The sequence below is a fragment of the Piliocolobus tephrosceles genome, chromosome 6 (genome assembly GCF_002776525.5).
Source record: "Piliocolobus tephrosceles isolate RC106 chromosome 6, ASM277652v3, whole genome shotgun sequence".
Lineage (NCBI taxonomy): Eukaryota > Metazoa > Chordata > Mammalia > Primates > Cercopithecidae > Piliocolobus > Piliocolobus tephrosceles.
Genome location: NC_045439.1, coordinates 155,979,850 through 156,005,274, shown reverse-complemented (window position 1 = coordinate 156,005,274; position 25,425 = coordinate 155,979,850). Strand labels below are relative to the sequence as shown.

Here is a 25,425-nt window from a genome sequence, read left to right as displayed (position 1 = left end):
AAATAAACTGCCAGGAACTGCAGGGTCTGAACTTTTAACCTACTTTCAAGCTAACAAACTAGTCTGTTACTGTTTACTGTTCCTTTCCTGGCAAAAAGACATGAGATTCCTGGTTCAGAGACAAGTGACTTTATTACTCATGGCAAAAGCAGTAGCCAGAGCTCTAGGCTGGTGTGTGTCAGTTCCCCATGCCCTGGGGTCTCAGGTGATGCTAAGGGCCCACCATGGATGCCTGCACATGTGTGGTGAACACTGAGCTTGGGGAATCCCTGCCTTTGTACTGAACCTACACTTTGTCTAGGGAAGATGTTACCTCCTTCCTCAAGGTTTCTGGGTGCAAACATAGCCCTGGGAAATGGGTCTACAAAGAGCAGTCAAGGTCTTACATTCTTGGCACACCTAGCAGGAACTTGAGGGCATGCTCAGATCCCATGGCAGACTACCTCTCCCAGCATAGGTCTGTGAGGAGCGTCAGGTCCGTGACCAGTGTCTGCCATCACAAGGCCGTAAAGAATAAATGGTGCAGGCATTTAAGAGAATAATTCAGATAAAGCCCAACCCCCATCCCTTGTAAGTATTAGCATGTACACAGCTATTGCTGGATATTTCCTCATCACTTTTGTTTTATGCTGTGGAACTCTCCTTATCATCATACCTTCTGTCATTATATCTTGACTGATAATGGGTTCCCATGGGACCTCTTTCTTTGTTCGAAGAGAGAAGACATAGGAAAAAAACTACTGAATGAACTAGCAGAAATAGGTGTAGGACAGTTTGTCCTCATTTTGTCCAACAAGCAAAAGTATCAATGTCCTGAATTTTTTTTTTTTTTCCTGAGACAAGAGTCTCACTCTGTCACCCAGGCTGGAGTGTGGTGGTGTGATCTCAGCTCACTGCAACGTCTGCCTCCCAGGTTCAAGCAATTCTCCTGCCTTAGCCTCCTGAGTAGCTGGGATTACAGGTGCCTGCCACCACGCCCACCTACGTTTTATATTTTTAGTAGAGACGGAGTTTCATCATGTTGGCCAGGCTGGTCTCGAACTCCTGACCTCAGGTGATTTGCCCTTAGCCTCCCAAAGTGCTGGGATTACAGGCGGGAGCCACCACGACTGGCTGAATGTCCTGAACTCTTAATGTTCTTAACTTGTAGGCATATGTAAATTGTCATTGCTGTCACCGTTCTCTGTTAATCGTATTATTAATATCCATAATTTACTTGAACTGGAGAGATTTTCGAAATAATTTATCACTTGTAGCTTTGCCTAAGTATCTAAAACATTTTTTCCTCTTGTGTTTGTTCTATACATCATTCATTATATACATAACTTCCTTACCTTTATTAGCATTAATAACATCAAAATGCTAATAACATCAGAATGTCCAGCAGCAAAACTCAATACCAGCCATGAAAGACCTGCCTGCTTTACATATTTGCCATTTTGAATCACCTTGTAAAGGGATTTTATAGAATGTGGATGTCAGTGTTTATAAAGGACTCTGATAAAACTTTCAAAAAGCAGAGATAGCCTGGCCAACACGGTGAAACCCCATCTCTACTAAAAAAAATACAAAAATTAGACAGGAGTGGTGGCATGTGCCTGTAGTCCGGCTAGTCGGGAGGCTGAGGCAGGAGAATCACTTGAACCCGGGAGGCGGAAGTTGCAGTGAGCCAAGATCACACCACTGCACTCCAGCCTGGGTTGACAGAGTGAGACTCCATCTCAAAAAACAAAACAAAACAAAACAAAAACAAAAACAAAAAAAAAAAAACAGAGATAAAGGCATTATTTAAGCCAAAAAAGAGTTCTGAAAAAACACATAAACACAATACCAGGTGGTTTGCAGTTACTTAGAAAAACAGCAAGCACTGAAACAGCTAGAGGGGAAAAGTCTTTCTGGCACGTGTTTCAAATGAATACATCACAGAATGGGGCCTATCATTGGGAGGGGGGAGGGGGGAGGGATTGCATTGGGGAGTTATACCTGATATAAATGATGAATTGATGGGTGCTGACGAGTTGATGGGTGCAGCACACCAACATGGCACATGTATACATATGTAACAAACCTGCACGTACGCACATGTACCCTAGAACTTAAAGTATAATAAAAATTAAAAAAAATAATAATAAATAAATAAATAAATAAATAAATAAATAAATAAATAAATGAATGAATGAATACCTTTCATGAGACATGAAGCAGGACTGCCTCATGATGCCTGTGCAAACGAAGGTCAGAGTTGGTGTTTCTGTCTGTGAGTAGTTTCATTTGGTAGCATATGCAAAATTAATATTTTAGAAGGGCATTCATTTAAATAACAGTGGACTATGTGGTCAATAAAGTTGAAATTTCTAGACTGAGGACAAAGTAAAGGTATTGTTTATATTTTAGCAATGGTACATTAAGAGATGTCACTCTTGGCCGGGAGCGGTGGCTCATACCTATAATCCCAGCACTTTGGGAACCCAAGGCAGGTGGATCGCGTGAGGTCAGGAGTTCGAGACCACCCTGGCCAACATGGTGAAACCTCATCTCTTCTAAAAATACAAATATTAGCTGGGCGTGGTGGCGTATGCCTGTAATCTCAGCTACTCGGGAAGCTGAGGCAGGAGAATCACTTGAACCCGAGAGGTGGAAGTTGCAGTGAGCCGAGATCGCGCCACCACACTCCAGCCTGAGCGACAGAGGGAGACTCCATCTCAAAAAAAAAAAAAAAAAAAAAAGAAGTCGCTATTTTAGTTATAACTTTGAACTGCCCTCCTGAGATACATAAAATATATAGTTAAAGAGTTCTAATGATGACGTCATTCACCAGCAGGATTGTTTTAGGACTACAGACTACAGTGAGCCCAACTTCCTGCTCACAAATGTGCGAAAGCTTCTGGCTGAGCCTTAAGACGTTTTAGAAGCTCTTCCTCACAGGAGAGAAAAGGCACCCGGCCAGCTACTGCGCACACGGATAAATCTGTCAGTTATCGAGAATCCAGCACAAAATTCATGTCACTTAGCGGAAAACTATGCTGAGGTGTATCTTTAAGGTGAGAATGGTAATTTCGTCAAAGAAACGCCCTCTTCTGGAGGGAGCCTGCGGAGGCCTCCAGGCCTCTGAGGTCTGATGGATCTGGAGAGGGGAGTGAGGACACACAGGGGCCCGCAGATACATCAATACATCCACAAGGTGAAGGCACATTTGAACTCTGTAGGGATGACTCCTGGTCCACACCTCCAGTTCTGATCTCCATCCTCAGCCCCAGACCCAAATTTCCAACCACTCGCTAACATCTCAGTGGGTCAGGACCACTGCTAATCTAACTCAGCCTAAGCCTCCACATGTCCCAGACCACTTCAAGTGTGTGTTTTTTTTTTTTTTTTTTTTTTTTTACTTCTTCCAGACAGAGTCTCACTTTGTCAGCCAGGCTGGAGTACAATGGCATGATCTCGGTTCACTGCAACCACCACCTCCCAGGTTCAACCAATTCTCCTGCCTCAGCCTCCTGAGTAGCTGGGATTACAGGCATCCGCCATCACTCCCGGCTAATTTTTTTGTATTTTTATTGGAGACGGGGTTTCACCATATTGGTCAGGCTGATCTCGAACTCCTGACCTCAAGTGATCCTCCTGCCTCAGCCTCCTAAAGTGCTGGGATTACAGGCATGAGCCACTGTGCCCAGCCTGTTGAGGTGTTCTTTAAGACTGCTTCTCTCCCACAGTCCCTCGCCCATGCGCAGGCATCTCATGTTTCCACTCACCAGAATCATCTTTCTACTATATCTGCACCCTCATCCTGGACTCCCCTACCCTAGTAAACAGCCATGCCCTTTTGTTCTCAACTTCAGAGTCTCCCTCAGACTGGCGTCTGCATGCCTCCTCCTGGTCTCTGCTTGACTCCTCTCTAATACCTCCTCACAGGTCACTGCCCTGTGTCCAGTCTCTCACCTCAGCTGATGTTTACTCCATCTCTAGTTCTGTGCTAGGCCCTCCCTGCAAAGGTATCTTTCTCAATCAATTGTGAAAACAGGTTGCATGGGCCAGGCGCAGTGGCTTGCACCTGTAATCCCAGCACTTTGGGAGGCCGAGGCAGGTGGATCACTTGAGGTCAGGAGTTCGAGTCCAGCCTGGCCAATGTGGTGAAACCCCGTCTCTACTAAAATACAAATACAAAAACAATTAGCCAGGCATGGTGGTGGGCACCTATAGACCCAGCTACTCAAGAGGCTGAGGCAGGAGAATCACTTGAACCTGGGAGATGGAGGTTGCAGTGAGCCAAGATCATGCCACTGCACTCTAGCCTGGGCAACAGAGCAAGACTCCATCTCAAAAAAAACCACCACCACCACCAACAACAACAAAAAACAGGTTGTATGAGCACTTTCCCAGCATCACACATCTTTGGTGGCATTCCATCACCTGCAAAATACAATCCAGGCTCCTCAGCCTCCCTCCAGCCCCACCTGTGCCTCCTGTTTGCCACAACTAAGCCCCCATCCTGCTCTACCTCTAGCAGCTGCAGGAGCAGGGAGGGCAGTGGAGATGCCTATAGTAACATGCACAGGATCCCTAAGGCAGTCCGCCTAGTCCTGCTACAAACACTTAGAAAATGCAAACAAAAAAGCCACTGAGAGCCTCTGGCCCAGATGGAGTAGCAGGACACTGGATTTAACCTCATGCCTGAAACAGCTCTCCAAAATGGACACGGTGTAGGAAGACACTATCAAGCAGTGAGGGACCCTGATCCCTGAGGGGTGGGCAATAAACGAGGTGAGCCCTGTGATTGCCCCAACTTACTGCCTTGAGAGAGTTTCCAGGTTCAGTGCTGGAAAGAGAACTCAGCAGGGTCCCTGCAGACTCCCTGAGGTGGGCTTAAAGAGCTGAGAGTCTGAGGGGGATCAAGGCCTGGAGACGGGAGTTCTCAGGACAGAGCACCAGCGAGGGCGGAGTGCACCAGGAGAGAGCCAAGGGGGTCTTCAGAGGGTCTGCCTGGAGTTGTCAGTTGGATGCTGGTTAGCACCTGCATATGGAGAAACGACCTGAGTCTGGGAGAAGAACTGCCTGAAAGGTTTAGTGGTAACAGTGCCTGGTGCTCACACAGGAACAGCGCCTGTTCCTGCATCATTCAGGGACTCGGATAGGCCTTACCTCCAAAGTGGTGAATAGTTAGCCCTAGACTGAGCCTTGCCTTGGTTCTGCCTAACGCTTCTTTTTTGTTTTGTTTTGTTTTTCTTTTTCTGAGATTGAGTCTCGCTCTGTTGCCCAGGCTGGAGTGCAGTGGCGCAATCTCGGCTCACTGCAGACTCTGCCTCCCGGGCTCACGCCATTCTCCTGCCTCAGCCTCCTGAGTAGCTGGGACTACAGGTGCCCGCCACTACGCCCGGCTAATTTTTTGTATTTTTAGTAGAGACGGGGTTTCACCATGTTTGCCAGGATGGTCTCGATCTCCTGACCTCGTGATCCGCCCGCCTCGGCCTCCAAAAGTGCTGGGATTACAGGCGTGAACCACCACACCTGGCTGGTTCTGCCTAACATGTGTACAGGGTTCTATAAACTTGGGAAAGTGTTTAAATACTGTTTGTTAGCCACCTTCCATAATATCCTAATCACACTTCTTTACTGTTTCACAGTGTGGGTTTGAGAACTGATGAGCAGATTCTGAGGAAGGGGATGGGGCAGTGATGCCTCTAGAACAGGAACTGTCCAGCAGATGTTACAGATTGGAATACATGGACTCGTGTGTACATGAATGAGCCCTGAGGATGCTGCTGGACTCTGCGTGCACACATCCTAGCGCATGCACAGGGCATGTCATTGAGGGCGGCATTCCCCGTCTCCTCTTGAGGACTTGCCAACCCCTTGGTTAGATAATTAATACTAATCTGATTAATGCCATCCCTTTGTGGTGAAAGATTCATCTATAGCTTTTTGCTTTTGATGGGTTTTTGAGTGTGTACAGTATTTTGTACACTTGTTTATGAAAAGATTTAATTGAAGGACATACTATCATTCTAAATCTTTTTTTTTTTTTTTCTGTTTCTGGCATGGATTTGAGAGTAGACTTCTCGGTGAAGGATATATTGCACTTGGACTGTTAAAACTCCATGAAGTTTACCCTCTAAGATAGAGCACAAGATGGAGATGTCTGCTTTCATTATTTTAGTCATCTTATATTTTTATTTATAATACTCAAGGTTCTAGCTAGCACTACAAGGCAAAAAATAATAATAATAATAATAAAAGGTAACAAAATGGAAGGAAATCAGTAAAACACTTCACAACAAAGGTTGTGAACCTTTGTGTATAGGTTTTTATGTGAACATAAGTTTTTGTTTCTCCGAGATAAATGTCCAAGAGTACAACTGCTGATTTGTACAGTAATTGCATGTTTAGTTTTATTTTAAAAACTGCAAAAATGCCTTCCAGAGTGGCTGAACAATTTTTAATTCCCACCAGCAGTGTATGAGTGATCGGGTTTCTCTGCATGATTGCCAACATTTAATGTCACTGTTTGTATTTTAGCTATTCTCACAGGTGCATAAATGATACCCCTTTATAAAAGGTCTTAATTTGCATTTCCCTCATGAACATCTTTTCATGGGCTTATTTGCCATCTGGAGATCCTCTTTGGTAAAGTGTCTGTTCATGTCTTTTGCCCATTTTCTAATTGCAACGTTTGCTTTTTTTTTTTTTTTTTTTTGTACTGTTGAGTTATGAGAGTTCTTTATGTATTCTAGGTACTAGTTCTTTGTCAGATAGGTGGTTTGCAAATATTTTCCCCCAGACTGTAGCTTGTCTTTTCATATTTCATATAGAGTCTTAGTCAGTTCAGGCTGCTGTTACAAAAATACCATAGCCTGGGTGGCTCTAACAACAGTCACTTCTCACAGTCCTGAAGTCTGGAAGTCTGAGATGAGTCTAAAGAGAATTATGCTGAGTGGAAAAAGCTAATTCTGAAAGGTTACATGCTGTGCAGTCCACTTATGCAACATTCTTGAAATGACAAAATTATAAAAAATGGAAAACAGACTAGTGATTGACAGGGGATCAGAACTGGGGGTTAAGTGAGGAGCAGGGAAAGAGATGAGTGTGTCTATAAAAGGTCAACGATGGGGGGGACCCATGTGGTGATGGGACTGTTCTGCATCCTGACTACACCAATGTCAGTATCTGGCTGTGATACTGAACTATAGATTTGCCAGATGTTACCACTGAGGGAAAACGAGTAAAGGGTACCCAGGATATCACTGTAGGATTTCTTACAATTGCATGTGAATATACAACTATCTCAAGATAAAAAGTTTCACTTGAGTTATAGGCTGTGATTGATAAAAATTGCCCACCTCCTTAAATGTTGGCCACCTTATGATTTTCTTAGACATGTTACTGACTACCTAATAATTATCAAAATTGTAAAACACGTTGTTGAGTATTATGAATACTTTCATCATCATTGTAACGGAATAGACAAATGTGTTTCTATGAAAGGCCAATTTTGATTATAAGAAAACACAGACACACACAAAACAAAACCTCTGTGAAATGAATGGCAATCGACCTCGCTCATTCTGGGCCCTGGCAGAAGGTCTAAGGATTCTACCATCTGGGATTTCAGGATGAGGCTGACATTCTCCTGCCCCTTTCCTTGCAGGATCTCCTCTTCAGCGTGTGCGCCCTCAACGTCCTGTCCACCATCGTGTGTGCGCTGGCCACAGCCATGTGCTGTATGCAGATGGTCTCCTCTGACGTCCTGCAGATGGTGAGTGGCTGATCCCCTCCTCCTCTACCCAGTTTGAAACCAGTGTAGAAGTGGACACTTCTGGCTTCAGCAGTCGCCCCTGACGGTCCATGGCACCTGGAGTTTGCCTTGTGTTGCCCTCTGGCAGACCAAGTGTCTGCACATGTGGCGCCGCTGATGTATTTATTTTAGGTGTTGTTGGAGCTCCATATTGACAGGGTTCTGCCACTGTCGTGTTCTCTAGGATGGCCCCTGGCATGTGCCCTTGAGTCCATGTCGTGAAATTCCTGCAGCCCTGGAAATCCCCTGGACCCAGCACCTCCAAAGCAAGGTGCCTTCCTCGGGCTTCAGAATTCTCTTTTAATCCAGGAAGTTTAGGGGCGTTAGAAGATCAGTTCTTTTCCAGTTGGAAAATTGCTAACCTGTGCATTTTTGATTTGCTGATGAACCCTGAGCTCATACTTCAGCAGCCAGTCACTGGCCATCATGTGGCCCTTTGCCCCGGGTCGTACACAGGAAGACCTGCCGCTCCCAGGGGCAGCAAGGAGGCCAGGAGCATGGTTCACTAACACATGTTATAATATGTGGGTTATTAATACACATTTATAAATACACATCTCATAAATAGTGAAGGCTCTTCCTGTTTTCAATGTGAATGGAACACAGCCTCCTGATCAGGATGCTACTGAGTACAACAAAGAGAAATTGATGAAAAAATATCGTAAGGGTAGGAATATCTGTGTGTGTGTATGTGTCTGTCTCTCTCTCTCTCTCAATTTGCCCGTTTGAGACCTACCCTGCTTCCCACGCAATGTTTTATGCATCTTATGCAAGAAAAGGCAGCTGGTTCTGAGAGTGGGATTTTTTATGTTCTCTTCTTTGTCATTCACCCTGTGGCAGTCAACATCAGTTAATCAAGATACAAGGCCAGAGAGCATCATTACCAAGACGTTAAAAATTCATTGGTCCTAATTGCATGCCACGGGAGTGTCTCCCTCCCGGTGTATATCCACACAGCTGTCACAGCCAGGCTGCCCTTTCTGGGAGGCTGCAGTTTTCTGAAAGGTACCTAATTAAGCAGTTATTCGGTAACCATGAACTTCTGCCCTTGTTCATCGGGGCCTCATGTTGGCAATTTTCTCCAGCGTGTTCTGTAAAGGAAAGGTTAAGTACCAGGGGTTTCTCCTCACCTCAGCAGATTTTACTATTGATCTGTAAATATCACATCAGTTTGACCAACTTACAGAACTAAAGGCATGTAAATGCTGAAAGTTTGCATCTCCTGGTTTTATGCGTCAAAACAAAAATTGCCAACTAAATAATAAAGTAAATTCTGTTTATATGCGATTATAGCAGCAGTGTGCAGAGATGCGCTGTAGTTGCGATGGGTGGGGCGTGAGCAGCTGTGGAGCCATGCATCTGAAACCAGGAGCGCCAGGGTCTGAGTCCCACCTCTTCTTCATTCGAGGCAGGTGACTCTGGGTGTGTCACTGAACTACCTGTGCCTCAGTTTCCTCACCTGTGAAGTGGAATGAATGGGAGGCCTGGGGATCTCTAATACATGTGAACTGTTTGATTTGAAACATGCAGGGAGTATCAGTCTGTCACTGGGATGTCGCAGCAATGTCTGCAGACGTGGTGGCTGAGGCTCTTTACCAGCAGAAAGTCCTGTGCAAGGAAAAGGCAGGCAGTGGCGACAGCGGCTGCTGTCAGAAGCCCTATTGTTTCCTCACTGAGTAGTTTGTGGGTGAGTTTGCCTCACACCCCTGGCTTGGAAGCAGAAATATCAGGCTTCCTGCCAGCACATCCTTTCCGGTCTGTGACGGGTGCCGTGGAAGCCCAGGGCTCTGCTCTCCTGGTGAGACCCCGGCTCTGCTGCTGGGCTTCAGAGTCATGGGGGAGGCAAAAGAGAGCTGGTGGTGGGTGGCCATGGTGCCTGTGGGACTGGCATGATCTTGGGCACATCACTGCCTGTGGGACCCCGTTTCCTCGGCTCTAAAGAAGATGAAGTGTGTGCCCTGCTGTCCTCATAGAGCTGCTTACGGGATGAGTCCATTCATCTGTGGGAATGGGATTTGAAGGAACATAGTGGCCACGTGGAGGTTGGCTCTTGCCTTGTGGGCTGGAGGCTTGAGCCAGGCGGGCTGGGCAAACCATTCCCTACTAGTAGCATCCACAGTTCACCCCTGCACCATTTCTGCTCCAAGAAGCTGGGCCATAAGCTTTCCAAGGGACAGTTGTAGCTATTCCTAACTAGTTTATGCCAGTGATATTTGTTGTAATTACATATTCTAGTACTATGTAAAGCCATGAAATATGAGTGCAGAAAGATCATTGTTTCTGGTACAACACAGTTGAGTTCTTTGGAAAGGTTCGGTGAAAGAGTGCTGCTGAATATATTACTGTTTATTTAGATGCAAGTGAGACAACTATGGTGGTTGCAATAAATGCTGATAAAAATCTAGAGGAGGCAGGCATGGTGGCTCATGCCTGTAATCCCAGCAGTCTTGGAGGCCGGCAGATCACCTGAGGTCCAGAGTTCGAGACCAGCCTGGTCAACATGGCGAAACCCCATCTCTACTAAAAACACAAAAATTAGCTGGGCATGGTGGTGCCAGTAATCCTAGCTACCCAGGAGGCTGAGGCAGGAGAATGGCTTGAACCTGGGAGGCGGAGGTTGCAGTGAGCCAAGATTGCGCCACTCCACTCCAGCCTGGGTGACAGAGCAAGATTCTGTCTCAAAAATAATATAAAATAAAATCTAGAGGGAATCCACATACACATTGCTTGACAAGCACCTTTCAGCTCTAGCCCCACTTTAAAAACACAGAAAAGGGTTGTTAGATCCATGTCTTATGGATGCAGCTTATGCAGGAAAGACCACAGGGCACTCCACACAGCAGACTGACTCTGAGAAGAGGCTTTACTCAGGCAGAAAAAGGTCAGTCCATGTATGTACAGTCAGCCCCCGTTGAGCCAACCGTGGATCGACACTATTCAAGGAAAAAACACTATAAAAATAACACAACAACAAAAATATTTTTAAAAAATACAGTGTAACAACTATTTCCGTAGCATTTATGTTGTATTAGGTGTTAGAAGTATTCTAGAGATGATTCAAAGTATACAGGAGGATGTGTGTAGGTTATGTCCAAATACGACACTATTTTATGTAAAATACTTCACCCTCCACCGGTTTTAGTATCCAGTGGCAGAGGAGGGTCTGGAGGCAATTCCCTGTGGATTCAGAGGGACACTGTATAAATGGTTTTTTCTTTTACCAGGGATCTGTGAGGTGGGGGATCCGGTAACAGCTATCCTGACATACAATTCACCTATCATACAATTCCCCATTAACACACATAAGGATTGTGTTAATCTGTGGATCAGTTTCAGGAGTATTGTCATCTTAACAATAGTAAGTCCTCCAACCTATGGACATGAGGTGCCCTTCCATTCATTTAGATGTTCTCTAATTTCTTTCAGTTATATTTGTGGTTTTCAGTGTACAAGTTTTGCTTTTTTGTTAAATTTATTCCTGAGTATCTTATTCTTCTTGATGCTCTCATAAATGGAATGACTATGTTAATTAAATTTTCAGATTATTCATTGCTAATATATAGAAATACAAATGATTTTTTATATTGATCTCGTATCCTGAAACCATGCTGAACTCATTATGAGCTTTATTGTTGTTGGGTTTTTCTCTGGATTCTTTCTGTATGCAAAGTCATGTCACCTGCAAATAGAAATCAGTTTACCTCACTCTGGATGTCTTTTATTTTGTCTTCTTGCCTAATTGCCCTGGCTGGAACCTCCATTACAATGTTGAATCGCAGCGGTGAGAGTGGACTTTCTTGGCTTGTATCTAGGGGAAGCATCCCGTCTTTCACCATTAAGCAGTATGTTAGCTGTGGGTTTTTCATAGATGCTGTTGATCAGATTCAGGAAGTTCCCTTCTATTCCTAGTTTGTGGGGTCTTTTTTATAAAAAAGAAAGTTGAATGTTGTCAAATGCTTTTTCTGCATCTGTTGAGACGCCCGTGAGGTTTTTGTCCTCTGTTCTATTAATATGTTGAATTACACAGATTGATTTTTCTGATGTTAAGCCAACCTTGCATTTGCGAGATAAATCCCACTCGGTCATGATATGTAATCCTTTTTATAGTAATAGAAGAGTTTGGAAGTGTTTCTTCCTCTTCTGTTTTTTGGAAGATTGTTTTGAAGAATTGGTATTAATTGTTCATTAATTTTTTTTTTTGAGATGGAGTCTCTCTCTGTCACCCAAACTGGAGTGCAGTGGGTTGATCTCGGCTCACCGCATCCTCCACCTCCCACGTTCAAGTGATTCTCCTGCCTCATCCTCCTTAGTAGCTGGGATTACAAGCACGTGCCACCACACCCAGCTAATTTGTGTGTGTGTGTGTGTGTGTGTGTATTTTTAGTAGAGATGGGGTTTCACCATATTGGGCAGGCTGGTGTTGGACTCCTGACCTTAGGTGATCCACCCGCCTCAGACTCCCAAAGTGCTGGGATAACAGGTGGGAGCCACCATGTCCGGCTAAATGTTTTGTTTGTTTGTTTGTTTGTTTTTCCTGAGACAAGACCTCACTCTGTCCCCCCGGCTGGAGTGCAGAGGTGCGATCATGGTTCACTGCAGCCTCTACCTCCTGGGCTCGAGCAATCCTCCCACTTCAGCCTCTCAAGTAGCTCGGACTGCAGACACACATCACCATGCCCGGCTAATTTTTTAATTTTTTTGTAGAGACAGGGTCCCTCTATGATGCCCAGGCTGGTCTTGAACTCGGAGGCTCAAGTGACCCTCTCTCCTTCGGCACCCCACGTGCTTGAATGATAGGCATGAGCCACCATGCATGGCCCTTCTTTAACTATTTGACGGAGTTCACCAGTGAAGCTTCAATCTCTTGTCATATTTTCTATTCTTCTGAAGTCTGTTTTGGTAGTTTGTGTCTTTCTATGAATTTGTCCATGTATATAGGATTTAAGTTAAAGTAAAATGGGTTCAGTATGTTTGTGTGTGTCTGTGTGTTTGAAACTCCCCACTTTAAATAATTTTCTTGTTCAATAACCAGGCAACCGCTAGTCCCCGAGAAGAAGGTGTGTCTTGGCATATATTGGTGTTTTGTGCTTTCCTCAGTGTGACTTTCTTCTCACCCTTTCATTTCTTTGGAGTGTGTCACTTCCCTCCTCCTCCCACACCGTGGCCAGCTTCTGGGTTTTCCTGCATGTAGTCATGTAGTTCCAGGTGAAATGTGTTAAAGAGTGTAAGCTCTTCGGGATGTCCTTTCTATGTCACTCATCCTGAGCCCTTAAATCCCAGCATCCCATCACATCTTCACGACCCCTTTAGATTTAACTTTATAGAAGCGTTACTGCTTACTGCTGTTTCTGTGTTCTTTATCTTCCCCTACGTTGGCCTCTTTGTTCTGAGCGGGTTTTCATTTCTTGCATTCAGTTGTGGCTTTTGTTGTACTAACTCTTCATTTCCGGTGTTTATTTGTGTCTGCGACCTTTGAAGTGAGAAGCACTACTTTACGAAGGAAGCATCATTAGGGAGGAAGCTCACCGCGGGCACGTGTGTGTAAGCCCTTCGCCCACCCTTTCCCGATCAGCTGACACTCATTTCTTTTCTCAGAAAGAACCTGTGGGAAGCCCCTCCAGCCACAGCTCCAGCCCCCACGGCCCTTCTCTGGTGCCCTGTTGTGCTGTGCCCTACAGAGGGGTGCTGGGCTGAGGGGATGACAGTCATGCCCGGGCATCCCACGGGAAGGAGCACCTCTTCCCAATTTGCCCCCGAGGCAGCCCTGCAGCCTGGCAACTCTGCTCCACTGTGCGGGTCTCAGCCCCACTTCCCCAGCCCATCTCCCTGCTCCTCCATGTTAGCGGGAAGGACCCAGGCTGTGATTTCTACTGTGACTGATGTTCTGACAACTTATACAATTGATCAAAATTCCAGCCATAACCGCTTTTCAGGAAGCTTCCCGGTTTTGTGTTTACTGATCTGTTCACTTCTTTGCTCGCTCATTCATTCATTCAGTTAGTCAGCAGTTATTTCATGGGCTTTGCTACATGTCCAGTGCTGGTGGGAATCTAGGAATAGCAAGAACAAGTCCTCCAAAGAACCTGAAACTCCCATCTTATTTCTGTGGATCAGCAATTTGGGATCATTAACTGCCGACGGAACTAACATAATGCATGCTTGTGTCCATGAGAAGCAAAGCGTCCTGCCTATTGTCAGAACTGATGAAGCCGAGCTACTCTAATATGTGTGGAAATCGTGGGAAAAGGCATTCTGATGATACAATGCGGTTGATTGACATCATTTAGCGGAAAAGATTTTTGATCACTTAAGTTCTGTAATCTTTTTGTTTGTTTTTAAATGTTATCTCATTCTTCCACTTTTCTGTTACATTGTTTTCTTCTTCACTTACTTCCTTGTCAGCTGCAGCAGCCTCAGGAATATCATCTACTATGACATGTATCTCCATCAGGCATGCGCTTGCTAACTTCATCTTTCATGATGGTCATTTAGGTCGCTGTCCGCCTGACAGAGCTGACCTCCTTTAGACAGCAGATGGGGCACTGTGCCTTCCATAGCGTGCTAACTGTGGGTTTACCCATGGAGCTGGTAAGCAGTGCTGGCTGCTCAGGGACACGACACCACCCCATGGGAGCCACAGCATCACCAAGTTCACCAGTATCTTCTCTCCGCCTCACCCCAGCCCTGGCTACACCTGCTGGAGAGGGCGCTCTGGGGACCCATAGTGACCTTGAGGTCCTTGAGGCCTGGGCTCCACAGGGTTGTCTCTGGACAGTAGGTGCTACTTATCTATCAGACCAGGAACAATGGGCAGCTACTTATCTAAATAGCTCATGCAGACAATCATCAAAATGATGTGGACACACGGTCGTTTTTCTTTAATGTTAAATATGCTAATGAGCATCTGTCCACCAGTTATCTCATCTGGGGCCGTGGTCATCCCTTTGGTTATGGGTCTGTTGGCCTGTCTGGGCGTATTTCTTGGAGAAAGTTCATGGAAATTGCACCATCGATGATTTTTAGATTCAGTTCCTCTAAAGTGGAGCCAGCCAGGGGAAGCGACAGGAGTACAGACCTTCCCCAGATTTTTATGATTCTCCTCTGCTCGTTGACCTGCCTTGCCTGGACTTGACTTGGCAGTGGTTTCTGATTGGCTGCCCTACTTTATTGAGTCTTTCCAAAGCATTCAACTTGGTTGAATTCACAGAACGAGCAGCTCTTCCTGTCCGCATCCCTCTTTCCTTATGCAATCACGGTAATAATGAACACAGGCCTCACCCTGTGTGCAGTAAGGCACCCTGGAGCCCTGGGTGGGCATGGAACCTACCTGGGGGTGGCGGCAGGACCAGGGAGCCGCAGGGCGGGCTCTCCCCAGGGTCTGGAGCGCGGAGCGGGAGCTCCAGGTCATCTGCAGGGTTGTCCAGGAGGAAGTTGATTCCGCAAACTTTGGTAGTAACGAGCCTGGTGTTTCCACCAAGTCTAAGGAAGGCAGAGGGAGAGGTCCCTTCCCTGTAATTCTGAGTCTTTCTGGAAAAACTCAGAGGTGTGTGTGCTCCCTTCAGGAGCCGGGATGTGGCGAGGACATTGGTAGAGGGAGCAGGGAGAGTGAGTGCTGGGGAGGAAACCACTGAATATAAATGGAGGTGAGCAGACTGGGCTGGAACCTGGAGGAGCGGGCAGCTCAGAGCTCCACAGTGTTCCTGGAAATCCCCAGCCCTTGTCCACAGACCCCTGACGCCTGCCCTGCCCCTCCCTGTTCCCGATGGCAGGAGATGGAGGCATGGGCTGGACGAGCTCATACTGATGATCCAAGCCTGCCTTTAAGCCACACAGCACTGCTGTCTGGGTCTGTGACTGAGCAGTGGTGCTTCTCAGGGAAGGGGACTGAGACTCACAGGGTCAGAAATGTGCTCACATCCTGTGGGCCCTCAGTGCCCAGGCAGGGCCCAGAGACAACTGACTTGAGGTCTGCTCCCCGTCCCAGGCAGGTTGACCTCTTCACGCTCTCCCTCAGATCCCAGACTCTGGGCTGTGTGGATAGACTGAAATGTTCCGGGCTCTGTGTTAAGTGGGCTTTGGGAAGCTGCCCAAGGCCAGGTAGCCTTAGTTCTCATCCTCCATCACTTCCACACGCATCCGGAAGGACAGGACAGACCTGGGTTCGCATCCCCTCTCCCCGGAGCAGACTGAGCAGGGGCTCTTCTCCAGCAGGGTCTCAAATCCTCACTCCTATTGTGCGGGGATAGCCCTAGGCACTAGTTATGCTCATGTCAGGTGCGTGAGCCCCAGCTGGGCACCAGACACAGGTGTACTTTTGTTACCACATGGATCAGAGAAGGCAGTCACAGAGCAAGCAGAGCCACCTGGGAAAGAAGGGACTGTTCAGAGCCCCTTTTCCGCCGTCCACCTCCAGGTGCAGAGTTGAGCTTTATACCTGGCAGTAAACATGCAGGTGAGGCTTCAGAGCCTGGAGCTTGGGCGGGGTGGGGGAGGAGTGGCTGCCCACTGGCTTTTCAGGGTCACAGGCATTTCTGCCGGTCCTGAAGGTAACTGGGAGGCGCCAGGTGAAAGGGAGCTGGGAAGAAGGAACAATACGTGTTTGATAGTTGGGATTAGAGCAAGTTTGTTCAAGGAGCGGGGAGTTTGGGGGCACTGGTTGGTTAGGAAGCTGGAAACCAGATGGAGTTCCGTGAGCCAGGGTCTCATTAAAGTCTTTTCAACTGCAGTGACCTCATCAGATGGGTTTAAAAACAGCTCTGCTAGCAGGATGGAGACCAAATTACAGAGACAGAAAATCAAGGTAGAGAGGCACACAGGTTAGAAGCTCCTGCGAGGAGGACGTGGACAGGGGCTGAGTGGAGGTGCCCCGCAAGGAGGCGTCTGCCCGTCTCCTCTGCAGAAGTTTACTGAGTACCCGCTGTGTGCGACTGCGAGATGGGAACACAGAGCGGGGTAAAATAGATGTGCCTCAGATGGCCAGGAAAAGAAATTGCCCTTAGGATTTCAACACAGTTACTGGGAGCCGGTTACTTGGGTGTGGAAGGCTGAAGGAACAGAAGAGGGTGCTGAGAGGTTACAGAGAGAGAAATAACTGCAGAGAGCAGCTCTCAGCCCGCAAAGCCGGGGAACAGAAGGGAAGAAGTGGGAAGGCGCGGGAAACCCGCAGCTCCCTCGTCGCCCCGCCCGCCGGCCAGGTACCCTCTGGCGCCCCCTACAGGCAGCGCCCGCCCGCAGCCCTGGCACGGTAGCCTGGGAAGAGTAGTCTGCAGCCCTCCAGCCCCAGCCTGCAGAGCAGAGGACAGAGCTGGGGACCCTGGGCCGGGAGACACACCCTGACCTAATTAAACACACACAGATGGTGGGGAAGAGAGAGGAGACGTCAAGCGCCACTTGCAGGATTCTGGCTGGGGAAGCTGAGGAGTCAAGGTCAAAGGATCCCTGGGAAACGAGTCCAGGAAGGTGGGGCCAACACGCCCCGGAAAGGCGACCCAGAGCTTAGCGCAGATGCAGCCCTTTGACCTTCACATAGCCTCCAGTGTGTGGCAGCCTCTGCTAACTTGCACCTGCGGAGAGGGTCCCTTGCAGCTCTGCCCCTCTTCAAATGCTTGTTCTCCTTCCTGGTGGAATGGTGCCTTGAATTGGAAAGTGTTTTGGTGTCTGCATGTCATTAGTTTTGCTTGAGTATGTCATTGATTTTTTTTCTAATTTCTGATAGAGACGAATTGAAGCTATTTCCTGATTAGACCTGAGGGCATTTGCCCTCGTCCCTACCTCTCAGCTCTGCGCAGCAGGCATCAGGACTGACAGCCTCCAAGGCGGAGGATGACAGATGTACATGCGCCCTGCTCACAGCCAACGATTCGCCTCTGTTTCGGACAGCTAAACACATGCAGCCGTGGGTCGGTCTAGCCAGAGGCGAGGAGTGTGCTCTGTGTGTCAGGAGGCCCATGGGACCATTTTCCTGTGATGTGTTACACCTTTAGACATGGCCACTAGCCTTTCTCCGTCAACCTAGAGCATGCTTGTTTTACAGAGCTTGACCCCATTCAGAATCGTCACCTCACCCCTACCAGTGCAAAAGTGCTTCACGTCCTGGCGGCTGTCAGCTCCAGCCCACCCTACCCCTGCTGCCAGAAGGCACCTCCTACCACGCAGCTCCAGTCCCCCTGCTCCCCAGCTCCAACACCCTTACCGGCTCCCCAGTGCCCCAGAATTAAGAATTGACTTCCAGAGCCTTATCTATTTGCTTTTCTTAAACACATCCTTCCCTGGCTCAACTCTTCTGGAGCCTGTCTCCCTGCGCACCCACTAGATGAAATCCCACCAATCTTTCAAGACCCGTTCAAATGCCTTCTTCATGAAAGCTTTGGGGACCGCAGTCCCCACACAGTGCTTGGAGACCTCACTGTTTTCTAATGGAGCTGTCCTTGCTTGTGTGGCATGCTTCTGGGTCCCTGTCTTGCCCTCAACACATACACACACCTACACACACACACATACACATACACACAGAGACACACATATACCTGTACACACAAATACACATCTACATGCACATATACATACATGCTCATACATATACAAACACGTGCACATATGTGCACACATGCATACATAGACATACAGACATACATACATATATACACAGACACACATATGCACATCCACAGACACATACATACATGCACATACATACATACACATGCACACACACACACACACCCTTCCTCTCCTTACCTCATCTGCCCTGCGCCAGGAGGGCCCCTGCCCCAGAGCTTTTGCAGCATGTATCTTTTTGCTGTGTAGACCCTCACAGGGCGGCGTTGACTGGAGCTGGAACAATATCCCAGCCATCTCACGCCACAGGTGACCTCTGGGCAGCAGAGACGTGAAGGTGGAAAGAAAAGCAGTTGGCTGTTGGTTAGTCCTTCAGAAGTGGAAAACTAGGCAGAAATGGGTTTCATTTTTGTTAAAGGGATTTCACCTCGCTGTTAAAGCAGCATCTCAGTGCTCAAGGTTGGCGCATAGAATGTTCTGGAACTCATGAAGTTGTCCCTCTTTCCTCAGAGCAGTGCTTTACACGCTGTGTGAAATCCTGAGAACTGCAAAATATTAATAGATACTCTGTGTCCAATGGGGCCTATTAGGAAATATTTGAGAAATGCTGGGATAAAGTATTAAACAGCTAAATGAGTATTTCAGCACAGCCCTTCTCAGAGACTTTAATACATGAATACACAATGCAGGACTCCAAGAAGGGAGCAGGTGGCATTTCCCACAGATTCACCACAGGAATTCTGGGAGTGGGGTGGGGACATCTCAAGGGCAGGGTCTAGTGTTTTCTCATGAACACACTTCCAGAAATGCCGTGTTTTTTCATTGTCGTTTTGTGAGACAGAGTCTCACTCTGTTGCCCAGGCTGGAGTGCAGTGGCACTATCTTGGCTCACTGCCACCTCCACCTCCCGGGTTCAAGCAATTATCCTGTCTCAGCCTCCCGAGTAGCTGGGATTACAGGCATGCGCCACCACACCCGGCTAATTTTTTTGTATTTTCACTAGAGACAGGGTTTTGCCATGTTGACCAAGCTGGTCTCGAACTCCTGACCACAGGTGATCTACCTGCCTCAGCCTCACAAAGTGCTGGGATTACAGGTGTGAGCCACCGCGCCCAGCCGAAGTGTCATCTTAAACCGCGAATGTCAGGCAGCCTTTGGACTGCAGTCTTTGAGCACTGTCGTCAGAGGGACCAGGTGGAGTGGCAGGGACAGCATGAAAGACTTCCCAGACCATATTTTTTCTTTAAAAAGAGGCGTTCTGTATAACAGCGTGGGCAGCAAAGCATTTTGAGATTAGTGATGCGAGGCGTTCCTCCTGGAGCCTCCGTTTTAAAGTGTGTGCTTAGCAGTTGTGGCTTGACAGTTGAAATTACAGGCATTCCAAACTGATCATTAAAGCTCGCATATAATTACCTTAATGAGACACAAGCCACACAAGATGTCCCAGATAACTCTGGTTGTCTCTGTTTTCCAGTTCCTTCCGCAGAGGTCACATCCGGCCAACCCCGCCTGCGTGACTCCTCATGGCATCGTTCTCCACCAGACCCTGGATTTCGATGAGTTCGTCCCCCCACTCCCGCCTCCACCCTATTACCCACCAGAGTACACCTGCACACCCTCCGCCGAGGCCCCGAGGTTGGTCTCCCGCGGCTGCCCACATCTCGAAACCACTGAGATCGGCAGCAGTGTCTGGGAGGTGGGAGTTGCAGTGGTCCTGCAGGCATGGTGGTGAGAACAGAGGAGGGGCAGTGGAAGGAGAGGGTCTTAGACATAGAACATTCCCCGTGGCACCTTTGCAATGCAACCCAGAAGAAACTGGAGGCAGACAGGTGTTGCTGCCTTACATTCTCATGACGTGCAAAGCTGCGGTCACGTTACAGTCATTCGTGTAACATGTACAGTTTAATGAAAGATGTGATCAGCTGTATGATGATTTGAATTTTAATGGACAGGTCAGTAGAGTTGATTGAAAATGTTGATGTTGTTCCAGAAAAAAAAAAACAGAAGTGTAAATCGCCCGGTGACTGAAGCTTTCATTTCACAATGATGGGAAGTATTAGGAGAGGGGAAGCCCTGGCCGCCCCTGCTTTGAGAGCCGTCAGCACTTCTGCCTCCTTCTTTGGGCAATGACGATGTGACGTTTCTGTCTTTTTCAGGGGCCTCCACCTGGACTTTGCTCCGTCTCCATTCAGCACTTTGTATGACGAGGCCATCAACAGCCCCGGCCTGCTCTATCCTGCTGAGCTCCCCCCTCCATATGAGGCGGTGGTGGGCCAGCCTCCTCCCAGCCAGGTGAGGCCCAGGGCCCCAGACAAGGCCAGTTCCCATGGAATGCTAGGGACGCTGTCCCGGCCGGCCCTTGGAAGGCACCTCACACCGCGCCAGGTCCGGGCTGGCTGTGGAGTGGACACCCATGAGCACCCTGTGCCGAGGCCCCGGGACGCATGCGTCTCTCTCGAAGCCTTTCAGCAAACCTGTGGGATGTTGGTCTTATTAGTCCTGTGCTGTAGATGAGGCCACAGGCTCAGAGGGCGGCACCTGCAGGGACGCCAGCCTGGGCCTGGGGCACCCAGTGTTGATGCTTTTCCCCTTGGCTCCCTAGTTCCGTTTCTGCAGCCACAAGTCACAATCCAGGCGCATCTGAGCTTCGTGCTGGTGGGTGGTCTGGGATCCGGGCGGAAGGACCTGGGACAGCTCCTGACCCGAGGGGAGAGCCCCCAGGGGTGGAGCTGGGTCCGTGGACCAAGTACCCAGGGCGCCCCAGCCTGTCTTGATCCCACACTGCCATCACCACCCTCTGGGAAGGGGAGAAAGCGGCCCTGGATCCCTGGTCCTGCCTGAGGCTGAGACGTTTCGGGCCAAGGAAGTGCCTCAGCCGCCAGGTCCTTCCGGCCTTCTCTGAGCTGGGCATGCCAGGCACTCCCACGGCCTCATGGTGCCCGACACGACAGCCAGTGTGTTCGTGGAGCCTCAGTTTCCTCATCTGTAAAATGGGGATCATAATAGTACCAAGGTTATGGGACTGTTGTCTGTAATGGAGCCAACAGGACTTGGAACATAGTAAGATCTGAATTCAGCAAAAGTCAGTCACCCTTTTGGGGTATTGTTTTCCTCCTCATCCTCGTTGTTGTCATGACTCAGTGTGGAATGCTGCCAGCCAGGGCAGAGAGATGGGGACATCTGGAAAAGTCACGTGGCCCATAGTGCAAGGGACCCACCCTCCGAGGAATATGGGGTTATGTAAATAGACCAAATCGACAGCTCGCTGGTGTCCCTGAAATACAGGGAGAGAAAGCAAGCGACTGGAAAGCATATTTTAGGATATCATCCGTGAGCATTTCCCCAATGCTGCTAGAGAGGCCTACAGTCCAATTTAGGAAATGCAGAGAACTCCCCTGACAGGTTGTCAGGGAGGTCCTGGAGGCCTCGGGGACTGGGGCATGGCTGGGGAACACAGCAGTGGGTTGGAGCGGAGGGCACAGGCAGGGGAGCCTTGGAGATTCACCAGGAAGGGGCGGGGCTAGGGACTGAAGCCAATTCTGAGCCCAAGCAACAAGCGGAGGAGAGCAGACGACAGCATGACCAGAGGCATCCAGGCCCGCCCAGAACTGCACCTGCTTTGGGCTTGTCAGCAGCCATGGAGCCCAGGGCGGTTATCTCTGCCCAGACCACCAGCCAGGCACTGGTACAGGGCATCAGATCAGGCCTGGCCGGCTGCCCGCTGTCTTCACTGACTCCTGTAAAGACACCCTAGCACAGGGCTCAGACCTTTTGATGTCACCCCCAACGCTCTCCCTGTCACTTTGAGATCCCGAGAGCCCATGTGCACGCAAGCCAGGTGGCAATGCTGGTCCTTGTCCCAACCAGTGACCAAGGCAGCGCTGACCCTGAGGAGCCCCTATGGGTGGAGCAGCAGTTTCCATGTTGGCTGAATAAGCTCACAAGCCCTGCTGATGGTCACACCCGCAAGGACTGGTCACCATTGCAGGCAGGGTGGGCTTAGGACAGGAGGAGATGCGACTGCCCTGTGCCCTGTGGAAACATGGACAGCACATTCAGACGCTGTAAGGCACCACGCACCTGGGCACTCATATATACCACAGGGACCTCCTTCAGGGTGGCTTGTGGTGGGCCAGCTCAGCTTTCGGCCGGCCGTGAGCCCCCAGTGCATCCTCACACAAGCAGACAGTCCCCGAGCAGCCACCCTGAAATGCCTAGAGCAGCTAGGCAGGCTGCAGCCAGTGACGCCTGAGCCCTGGCCAGGACCCCGTTTTTACTGTGGATACTAGAAGCAGATGTGTGGGGCTGCCTGTGGGGAGGGATCCTTTAGTGAGGAGGCGGGCATGGCCCTGAAATCCCATTCCTGCACGTGCAGTCATGGAGATGTTCTTAGATGTTTTTATAAAGCTGAGCTGGGACCTCTGCCTTCCCAATGTTGTTTAGTTTTCTGTTTATGATAAAAATAATTCAAATCAGTGTTATCAGTGGAGACAGTTGGCTGTGATAAGAGTTTCGTCAGCACTGCGAGGGGAGCCCAGTGCACTGTGGGGCACCTGCCATGACATCAGGCCCAATTTGGGAGTCCACGGAGGGTCTGGGAGGTCAGGCTGGGTGGGCCTCAGGCAGGTGCGGTGCAGGGAGTGGGGCTGGAAGGGCTCCTGAGAGAGGGAACAGCCTGTGCAAAGGCTCAGAAGGAAGGACAGGCACAGCGTATCCCCCAAACAGAAGGTCGTCCGTAAAGAGAGTCAGATGAGTGTGCGTGGGTGGTGACCCGTCTGGGTGTGGTGGGTTGAATTCTGAGTGTCCACCACATGACTGGAGCTGTAGTTCAGAGTGATCAGAGTTAGCCGCCGCTGTCACTGGAGCCTGGAAAATGGGAGAGAGGGAGCCCCCCAGAACGACACCAGTGCAGGTGGCAATGCCACCCCCACACACGACAGGGTACAGGGCACTAGGCAGGCTCCCAGGAGCCTGGATTTGCCAAAACCAGCAGTTCCGGAAGGAAGCAGCGGGCCCGGTGCTGTCCAGAAGCTAACCCCCAGGGCCACGCGGCTCACTGTGGAGGGGCTGCTGGTGACCTTGGCAGAGCAGCTTTGATGGGATGGAGGGCAGGGCTGGACCACATCAGGTACAGGAGCGGACGGCACATGCGCAGGGGAGCGCAGGTGTGGTTGTGGTTTTCAGACACCAGTGGGTCCCCCCCTGGGGAACTTGATAATCAAATCCTAATGGCTGGGCCCACCCCCAGGGCTCCTGAGTCAGTAATTGGGGTATTGAAGTGGAGGGTTGGGGCTAAGAATTTGGTGCCTATCAAAGCCTCAGCCCTGCTGCTGCTCCCACTTTGAGAGCAGGAGTAGATCACTCTGCAGGATGTTCGGTAAGGAGGAGAGAAGGTGGGATGGTAGGTAGAGGGGGGTGTGGATCTGGGACCTTTGAGGAGGTCACCAGGCAGATACGGAAGGACCTAGATGGTGGGGATGGCAGGCCCAGGACAGGGCCCTCGGTGACGGAAGCCCCTGGGAAGGCAGAGGGGAGGCTGACCGAGGGTGCAATGGGCAGCTCCACGCTGTAGCCAGCAGGGGCACTGGGCAGGGTGGCAGGTGGATCCGGAAACCCCTGAAGGTGGCAGGGGTGTGTGGTTCCCCATGGCTGCCTTGTGGCGAGGGGGCAGCTCTGTCTCCTCCACCGCTTGTGCTCAGCGACCCTGCCTGCTGCCATCACAATTCCAGCTCCCCACTGGGACTGACTCTGAGCCTGCTTCCCTGTTCTCCCTGCTGCCCCTCGGACCCCTCTGCCTCCTGACGACAGGAACCCCTGTCCATGGAGCCCAGGCCCTGGCTTCCCAAGGGCCCTGCCTGCTGGAAGTAGCTTCTGGACCTGGGTGTGCCATTCAGTGCCTGACCCCACAGCGGCACCCGGAAGGAATGGGTTCCTGTTGTGTCACAATTTCACTGTTTTCTCTGAAGAACAGAATATATTGGAAGGGATGGGGCTGGTTCTGAAACCAGTGCGACCTTCTCCAACACTCTGGGGAATTCTTTCAGTTGAGATTTCTTTCTCAGAACTGCGGTGAGAAGAGCTGAAAGGTCAGAGGCTGATCTTGAGTTAGCTTGTGTTGGCTCAGAGACCCCCAGCTCCCCGTGCTGGCAGGGGCACAGCACGACCGCCTGCAGGGCCTGTCCCTGGGCGCCCCCTGCCAGCAGGGCAGCATCTGGTGGTGAAGGAGCCGCTAGAGCCCTTGGGCCCACTCTCTTTGACCCCGTGGCCTGGGAGCACTTTTCAGTTCACGGCCATGTCTGGGAGTCTGGAAATCAAAGAGGCCCATTACCATCCACAGAGGGAAGGCCATGCCGCCAGCTGCGCCACCAGCTGTCCCCTCCCCAGGTAGCAAGGCCCCCCCGGCTAGTCAGCAAGGAGCGCCCCTTCACAGCACGACCCTGCACCCCGGGCGAGGCGAAGTCAGTTGCTTCTCCTTGTTAGGACAAATGGCGTAGAAAGTGCCCTCAGCACTCGTTTGGATAGAGAGAGGAGGCTGCAGAAGGCGGGCTCTGTGGGGGAAGAGCGCACTCTGGGGCGGGGCGGGGGCTGCGCTGGGGAAGAGGTTTCACCCAAGAGGGGGCAGCCTCCACAAGGGTGGGCTCCATAAGCACTTGCCTGGGTGATGGGCCGTGCACTCTTCCTTTCCAGCTTAGGTCACAGGCCGGATTAGAGTTGGATTAGGTTAGATGCCATTCTCTTTCCTGTGGTTCGAGGCTGTACGCTTCAGCCAGTGTTCAGGGAGTGAGTTTCTTTTGATAGCGCGAAAGTGATTGAGAAATTGCCAGTTTGATCTTGTCCGGGTGGCAAGTATATGTGTCAGGGACCACTGATGACAGTGGCCCTCCAGGGGATAAAGGACAGAGTCCCCTTGTCACGGCACTCTCATGTGGAGACTGGACAGAGACAAACTTCTCTGAGGCTTCTGCAGAAGAATCGGGCCTGGTGATCTGGGTAGGCTGGGGTGCGTGTTGTGGGGGGGAGGTGATGTGGGGGGCTTGTTGGGGTGCTGGGGTGTGTGAAGGAGGGAGAGGTGATTGGGG

The 25,425-nt window shown here is 49.7% G+C and overlaps 1 protein-coding gene across 1 annotated transcript in view; it reads left to right on the top strand.

The window, feature by feature from the left end:
- The window catches only part of FAM189A1 (family with sequence similarity 189 member A1), a 438,026-nt gene that overhangs the window by 398,116 nt on the left and 14,485 nt on the right, over window positions 1–25,425 (top strand). The window contains exons 5-7 of the mRNA XM_026448040.1: window positions 7,643–7,750; window positions 19,821–19,981; window positions 20,503–20,638. Coding sequence (XP_026303825.1) covers window positions 7,643–7,750; window positions 19,821–19,981; window positions 20,503–20,638 — 405 coding nt within the window. The remainder of the gene's footprint in view (window positions 1–7,642; window positions 7,751–19,820; window positions 19,982–20,502; window positions 20,639–25,425) is intronic.